Source organism: Crocuta crocuta, unplaced genomic scaffold (genome assembly GCF_008692635.1).
Source record: "Crocuta crocuta isolate KB4526 unplaced genomic scaffold, BGI_CrCroc_1.0 scaffold235, whole genome shotgun sequence".
In the NCBI taxonomy this organism is placed as follows: Eukaryota; Metazoa; Chordata; class Mammalia; order Carnivora; family Hyaenidae; genus Crocuta; species Crocuta crocuta.
The window spans coordinates 7,021,891-7,030,613 of record NW_027531285.1 but is presented as its reverse complement, the minus strand read 5'-3'; the positions used below and the strand labels follow the sequence as shown (position 1 = coordinate 7,030,613).

Genomic DNA, 8,723 nt, shown 5'->3' with positions numbered 1-8,723 from the left:
GGTCTCTGGAAGGTGGAGAGGGTGTCCAAGTACTGGTATTGATAAAAACCTCCCCAGGTGACTGTAATGTGCAGCCAGGGCTGGGATCTCCGGCCTATAGTCAGTTTTAAAGAGTAGTCCCACACCATACACTGGACAGTCCACCTTCACCTTAAGTATTCTGTGATATTAGACATGTTGCCACATCATTACAAACAATCCAATTTCAGGAAAAGTGTAGCCAAAGTTGCATTTCCAAAGGTACATGAACCATCACAGGGTTCTCAAACATTAACCACCTACGATATACTAGAGGCCTTGCCCAAAATCTCATGGTATCTGGTGGAGCCTGTGTTTAATGGATCACACTGGGCTGGATGCCAATTGCTTCTTGTAACAAATTCTATTACCTTTATAGCACTTGTAGTTTTGAAGACTTTTCTACAGATCTGCCAATGAGCTTCTCATGGCAATTTGATCTCAAGATAANATAAAAGTGCAAATCAGAGGCGCCTGGATGGCTCAGTTGGTTGAGCATTCAACTCTTGATTTTGGCTCAAGTCATGATCCTAGGGTCGTAGGATTGAGATTACTTAAGATTCTCTCCTTTGCCCCTCTCCCCCACTTGTGCACTAAAAAATAAAAATAAAATAAAAATTTAAAAAACAATAGCAACAATGTAAGGATGATTCAGAATATGAGGAAAATAACTTGCACTGTATAGCAGCAGAGCCAGAATTAAGCACCTAGGTTGCTGTCTCCTATCCAATGAGTTTCTTGCTTCATTGTTAATCGCTACCATTGTTGAAGACCCTAACACCAATATCACACGTATTATGTTAGGTACTTTATGTATTCAATAATTGTTCCTACTTTGTTTTCCTACAGACAAATGCTGGGTGCTGGATTCTGGGTACACAGTGACAAATCAAGATAGAATCCTTGCCTTTATAAGGTTTAGTAAAGAAATCAACAAGGTTTGTAAACAATGTGTATGGAATAATTTAAGGTATCGATACTAGCACATAAAACTGACTATATGTAAATTGACCAGAAGTCTAGTAAATTTTTGACAGAACTGTACTGTCAAATGAATCTTGATTCCAGCCTCAAAGTCCTTTGAGTAAGCCTTAAAGTAATATTTGGGCACCCAAACTCACACAAGCAGGACACAGGCTATCCTGTGGACCACATAACTCCTACAAAGGACAGTACTCTTCAGTGAGCTGTTTCTGACATGGTCAGGGAGGATGAAGAAACAAGAAGAGACTCTCAAAACAACAATGGACAACAGCGTTCCTCCCAGAATGGAGATCCAGTGTCCAATCACAGAACTTCCTTCACTGACAAATACCTTCCCAGCATGAGTTCATTGTTGCAATGAACTACTGAATGCTGTATGCGTCCTTCTCATGCCTTTCCCGAATTGTGCTTTTGATGACATTTCTCCTGGCCTGGTTTTATCATTGTATATTTTACCTGTGTGTTTGGGGAGTGGTAAGGGGAAATAGTTTACTTTTTGATTCATAAGTATGTCAGACTGCAAGGGACTACATCTTGATCTTACAGAGGACTGATCATCATGCAGGGATCCTAGACTTTGAGCCAAAAGCAGTAACTGGAGAAGACTTTGGGTAGTCTCCCTTGGGAAGGGGTCTATGTGTTCTATGTATGTGAAAAGAATGAATATTTAATAACTAGAAGGCTCACTGTGGCAAAGACTCCAAGCTATTCACCAAAATCCATTTCCTCTTCTTTCTAGGTACAGTTAGAGCACATGTCCCATCATCCTTTGCAGTAAGGTATAACCAACTGATGAGTTTTCACCAATAGAATATGAGCAAGAGTGCTGTGTATTGCTTTTGGGACACGACATTCCAGAAGGATGTGAGCCCCTTCCACATCCTCTTCCCCTTTTCTGCTGATAGAACGACCTGCCTTGGGAATGGCAGAGCCACTCTGCCATGTGAGAGGAGGGGTTTGTGTCCCTGACTCATTGTGGAAGCTGTTTATTGGGCAAGGAAAAAACTTTCATTATATTGGAATCATACTCCATTTGGGTCTATTTGTTTTCATAGCCCAGCTACCTTAATGAGTTCAGTAATTTTAACTAAGCTTTGTTTCCCTTCAGGGTTAGAGATCAAGAATTGGTAGATACAGGCCTAGAACTGTTTCCTCAGGTTATGTAATGAAAAATCAGCCCCCTGCATGACTCTCTCAGGACCTTTTTAATATCAATAACTAAGAGTTTAAGTTAATCTCTGCCAAAATAACTGTGGGCATGTTCTTTTGACACAAATCCGTAGGAACTTTTTGATCACATATTTGTGATCAACAATGACTCAGATGACTCTCATGGGTTTTTCTAATGAGATATATAAATATATCTACCTATTCCGCCATAATCCTTTTAGTCTGAAAGCAACTCTTACGTGATCTAAATTGTAACCATGAGCAGAACCATGAGCAATGCATGCCCTTTGAAATGNAAAAATTTTAAAAAAAAAAAAAAAAAAAAAAAAAAAAAAAAAAACTACCCCAAAAAAAAAAAAAAAAAAAAGGAAAAGAAAAAAAAGAAATGTGACTTTTGGGAAACACCTATCAAAACATGGATTCAACTTCTCCTTCCCTTGGATCTGGGCCAGCCTTATAAACTTGCTTTGGCCAATAGAACATGGCAGAAATAAGAGTGTGCCAGTTTCATGGTTAGGCCTCCAGAGGCCTTGTGAGTTTCCATTCTTTCTCTCTGATCCCTCAAACTGTCATGTGAACAAGCCCTGTGAGAACAGGGGTCAGCAAACTCTTTACATAAAGGGACAGATAGCAAATATTTTAGGCGCTGTGGTCCATGAGGTTCCTGTCACCTTCCTCAACTCTGTTTTAGTGTGCGAGCGGCCACAGATAACAGACAAATGGGTGTGGCTGTGTTCCAATAATACTTTATAGGTAAAAACAGGCAGTGCACTGTAGTTTGCCAACCTGTGTGATGGTGAATTAAAGACTACATAGAACAGAGCTGAATCAGCGGGTTCATCCCAGCTGAGGCCCCCACCAAGATCAGCAAAGCTGGCATGCAGCGGACTACAGGTGCCCTAAGGGGGCCTGCTGACACCAGAACCACCCACTTGACCGCACTTGAAACCGCCTACCTCCAGAACTGTGGCTTAACCCACTCCATTCTGGGTGCTTTGTTACACAGCAGTAACTAAGTGATTCACTTCACTTACATAGATGGATGTGAATATGATTTGGAAATTAAATTTACTTTGCAGTCCAAACAAGGCATGCCTTTTCCCTCCTTTCCTCAGACACTTACACCAAGAAATCAATTTATGAGGTCCAGATCATCTATGTGTTATGCCTACTGTGACAAGAGACGCTTTTTATTTTTTTTATTATTTAAAAAATTTTTTTTAAATGTTTTATTTATTTCTGAGAGAGGGAGAGAGAGAGTGAGCAGGGGAGGGTCAGAGAGAGAGGGAGATACAGATACAGAATCTGGAACAGGCTCCAGGGTCTGAGCTGTCAGCACAGAGCCCGATGTGGGTCTCAAACCCACCAACCGCAAGATCATTACCTGAGCCGAAGTCGGACGCTTAACCAACTGAGCCACCCAGTGCCCCAAGAGACACTTTTTAAATCTCCTTGGTAATTTAAGGTAGATCGTATGAGCTCCAAAGAAAACCCTTACCTTTTCTAGGCTGGCCAGGCCAAGTTGTAGGATGTGGAGCAAAGGAGTCCTAATACCTTTGTGATATTTCTATATGTCACTTACGTCAAATACACAGCCTGAGATCCTCACTGAAATCTGGTGTGAACAGCCAGCCTAGAGCATTTTTGTTTCTCTGTTTTAGAAGGGGTGGTGTAGCCCTTATTATTTACTTTATAGTGATTTTGTTATGATGGAATTATGATGGAATATGTACAGAAGAGTATTTGCCAGTCACATTAGGGTAGCTGCATCTACTTTTGATTTCTTGGATTTTTTAAAAAATGTTTTTTATTTATTTCTGAGAGAGAGACAGCATGATCAGGGGAGGGTCAGAGAGAGAGGGAGATACAGAATCTGAAACAGTCTCCAGGCTCTGACCTAGCTGTCAGCACAGAGCTCGACGCGTGGCTTGAACCCACGAACCGTGAGATCATGACCTGAGCCGAAGTCAGACGCTTAACTGACTGAGCCACCCAGGCACCCTTGATTTCTTGGATTTTTTTTTTTTTAAGTTTATTTAATCTCTGGAGACGGGAATATTTTAAATGCAACTAATTTGGTTCATGTTTTCCAGCTCTACTCACTTTACAATTGTGTTCCAAGCATGTCTTCAGAAACGTAACAGCTTTTCTTGTGTGCTCTTGTTCAATCTCATAATAGCTATAGCAAAGCAAGACTATGTTCTAATAGTCCCTGACATGTTTATTGGCAATAACTCCCAATCCATATGATATTGTATGGTGGGATTCATTTACCTCACAATGTATTATTCACAGGCTTTATGAGGGGAGAAAGGCAGAAAAATATATTAGATTTGTAAATACCTATTGTATACGTTATTCTGGTATAAACAACAATAATGTACTCAAGAAATGCTAGAGCTTTTGAAAAGCACCAGAATGAGATCAAACCTTGTTTAAAATTATTTTGAATCCAAAAAGAACTCTTTGAATATAGAAAGTATCGAGGAAATCATGATCTTTTTCCCATAATTGTTTGATAAGAAGTGCCATGTGAGGCATACAATGGCACCAAGCCGAAAGGATCTGGGTGAATCTATAGTCCTGCCCAGATCCAGGATGTGTGGTCTGGCTGGATTCCCTTCAAAAATCATATTGACCTTTCAATGGTTCATACTCCCTGCTTAGTACTTGACAGCTAGAAGACAAGAATTATCCCCAAATTCTCCATGAGTCATAAAGTCATAGTCTTGGATTTTAGATCTGGGTTTATCTCTGATGGACATTCCCTTTTTCATTATGGCAAGAGTACAATTATGAATTCCAAAACTTGCTATCTTTGTCACATGCTTGTTGTAAACCACTTGGAACATTTTAATATTCCCACATAGCACCTAAGTGCTGTTCTCTTGGTGCGCCATTTGAACAATTCAATGTCATAAGGGCTAAGTCAATATTAAAAAAAAAAACAAACTCCTCCTTAATCTTTTTGACTTCATTTTGAATACTAGGTCATTCTGGAAGCATTCCCCGGCCTCCTAAGTTGTGTCAAATCTATACTTTCCTATAATAATTTTCATCACAGTGTATCGTAGACCGTTGTTTAATCACTGCAGCTCTTTCTGGTCTATCCTGTAGCCTGGAATATTCACCATTTCATCTCCACACCCTCCTCCAGGGCCTGGCATATAACTGGTGATTGTTCTTCGTGGAACAAACAAGCAAGACATTGCTTTTGCCACTGACTATTCTTAAAAGCTCTTTAATAAATCTCATTCATGCCCTATTCATTCCAGGGAAGTATAGAGGTGGTCCTGAAATCTCTAGAGCCCTGCACATGGTCTCTCATCTACCTCCATCATCTTGGCCTCCTTCCTTTCCTCTTTAAGAACAAAGTGCACACATTTAAAAAAAACTTGGCTTTACTTTTACTAGCTATGTGGCCTTGAATCAGTTACTTCATCTTTTCATCCAAAAATCACCAAATGAAATTAGAACCATGGCACTTAGTATCACAGTTTTGGGGATGATTAAATGGAATTGTGTATGTAAAAATCTTGCCCGGGATAGATATTCAATAGATGTTACTTCTCACTGAGGATAAACAAAGGGCCTTAAAAGAAAAAAAGAGAAAGAAGTCATATCTTAGACTCATCATTATGTAATGGCTCATGTCCCAGAAAACTGGATACGGGAGCTAGCTGGGTTCAGGACTCTTGCTGTGTGCTGAAATAAGCCCACCAGATACTACTGCTCTGCTCTAACGGTAGGAAATCTCAGGAAAAGAAGTCATCTGTCCGCTCCCCACCTCACTAGCAAAGAACAACTCTACTTTAGTGTCCACAAATGCACCAAACACTACAGTCGGACCATTGCAGCGTGTAGGCAGGTGCAGGTCTGGTACAGAACTGCTGGGGTCCAGCTAGCTAGGGGGGTTAAATCCTTCCACATCTTGGTTCTCCACCTGCAAAATGGGGTTAAGATGGCACCACTTCAGGTGGCTATTGTGAAGATGAAGTAAATTATAGAGGTGTGTGTTTGGGATGATACCTGGCACATAGTAAAGACTCACTAAAGATTAGCTTTTAAAAAATAAAGTATATCATGGGGCACCTGCGTGGCTCAGTAGGCTAAGTTCCCGACTCTTGATTTTGGCTCAGGTGATGAGGTCATGGTTTGTGAGTTCAAGCCTTGCCCTGCATTCTGTTCTGACAGCACAGAGCCTGCTTTGGATTCCCTCTCTCTCTCTCTCTCTCTCAAATGTAAATAAATAAACTTAAAAAAAAAAACAAAGTATATCATAAAACTTTAGTCTCTGATTTCCAGTGGGCAATTTATTTTTCAAAGTTCTCAAGTATTCACCAATGGAAAAGGCAAACTACCTTCCTAGTCAATGAAGTCTAAAACTGGTTTTGGTCACAAAGCTAAATCACTGAACATGGAGTGTGTAATGATGAGTGCCAGCTGGGAACAGTGAAGTTTGGTTTTGGTCACTGAATACAGAAGGCGTCACGAGGACAGACAGTGATGCATCCCTACCGCTAATGATCAAATACAACTTTTAATGACAAAAATCTTATTGGTAGCTCTGAAAAATAAACTTGCGCAAATCAATACTATGTGTATTCCCCAAGAGCACAACTATCTTACCTTTACATGTGGTTGAAAATAGTTAAGGAATATTCTCTCCTGCTTTTAAATAATATTGACTGCTAAACCACCTTCCCAGTCCCATTTTGTTCTTTTAAGTACTTTTATGTACTATTGAATTAGTAATGCTGTGTGGGTTGATAAATCTTTTAAAATTGACATTGGTCTCTCTTCCGTCAGAGACCAGAGAATGGAACAGTCTGTCACCTTTAATAAACAATTCTTAGACGATTTCTCTCTCACATAGCTATGAGAGAGAATAGTCTCATGTCCGGAAATTATGTAAGAATAGACAATGGTCTTTCTCAACATTAGAAATGTTATATTGAGTTTTCTGGACTAAAGTGTAGTGTTCTCTACATGCAAATCTAATTGATGATAGAGAGGAGAGATCGCAAGGCCACAATTCTGTGCCTACCAGCATTCCCAGTATGTGCACTCGACAGCCTTCTCTCCTTCTCACCCAAATCTCCCCCTTTAGAATTCTGGGCGCCTGATAAATTAACACAGACCATACCCCTCTCTTTGGAGGAAGAGAGCACTGAACATGAGTGAACTACAGATTGTCTTTGAGGAAAGTGTCCATATCTATAGGATTCCAATCATAACAGCCATTATTAAACTTTCTGAGAACCCTCCAAAACTTCCCCTTTGTGCTATGAGTTTGGACAGATGGGTAGGAGCTGATGGCCAGGTGAGCCCTACCTTCTATTGCATAGGCAGTGCCTGTGGAATAAGTGACGGCACAGAGATGAAGGGTATTTCCTATCTTTGTCTCATGTAAATGTGACTGATCCTGTAAGATCTCTACAGTACACAATACACTTAAGATATTAAGAAAAAGGTGATTTTCTGCGGGTTGCCAAGATTTTAAAATTTAAATGTCCACTAAACGAAAATGCAACGATTCACTTTTCCCAAATAGAATGTGCTACAAATATGTGCCTCAAAATAAAGTAAAATAACAAATCCTATATATGTGTTGCTTTTTAATTAGTTAATTTAATCACAAATTTCTTTTTGTCTTAGTGCCTATTAACATCACTTTATCCATTTTCTTTCAATCTCTATAAATTGCCACCACTATGGATGGAAGTCTTTTCCCTATGAGTGTAAATGTTCCTTCTTCTCCAAATGTCAATTTTTTTTTTTTGAAAAATGATTTCTGAGCACTTACAGTGTGCCTGGCCCTGAGTAACATAATACTAAATAGAATCAAGTTTCAGCACAGGTGTGGCACTCAGGCTTGGAGGGGTTATAAAATATTTATGATGTAATTTGAACGTGGCCATTCTCTGCTGCTCATAATCAATTATTCAATAACTCATTGACTTATATATGCATAAAATTCTCATTTTGCACATGTAACATGCTAGGTACTTACATAAAATCTCTACAAAGCAGGCATTGTCAGGTTTCTGCAAATCACAATTTAGAAACTACTACATAGCCATGCAAAATAAAATATGCCTATTGTATTACTCTTTAAAATTTTCACTGAGAGAGTAACTAATGAAGAAACTAAGTCATATTTGCAAAGTGCCTGTTTTCACCACTTTGACCTAGAAAAAAAAAGTACTTACAGATTTAGTATTCCCTTCAATAACTTCTTCTTCCCGTGGTTCAAGTTTGAGATCCTTTAAAGAAAGAAATGGGGAAAGAGGGGGCCAGATATTAGTTAAAGAAAAATACCATATACTTGAATGGTAACCCTTTTATAGCTAACATTGTGGCAAAAGAAGCTCATTATCTGAAAGGATATGGAATCATTCTGATTTTAAAAACGAAGCTTTTCCAGTAAAGACTCTTTCACCCATTTATCAATGGTAAAAAGCCATTTCAGTGTGTTCAATTTGTTATTACTTTAAGTTTACCGATGCATTAAAAGAGAACAAAATGGAGAGGCGATTCACCAAAACAGG

General features: G+C 39.3%; 1 protein-coding gene across 1 annotated transcript in view; it reads right to left on the bottom strand.

Moving 5' to 3' along the window:
* NECAB1 (N-terminal EF-hand calcium binding protein 1) overlaps positions 1-8,723 on the bottom strand; it is a 184,024-nt gene that overhangs the window by 20,011 nt on the left and 155,290 nt on the right. The window contains exon 13 of the mRNA XM_077771332.1: positions 8,385-8,438. Coding sequence (XP_077627458.1) covers positions 8,385-8,438 — 54 coding nt within the window. The remainder of the gene's footprint in view (positions 1-8,384; positions 8,439-8,723) is intronic.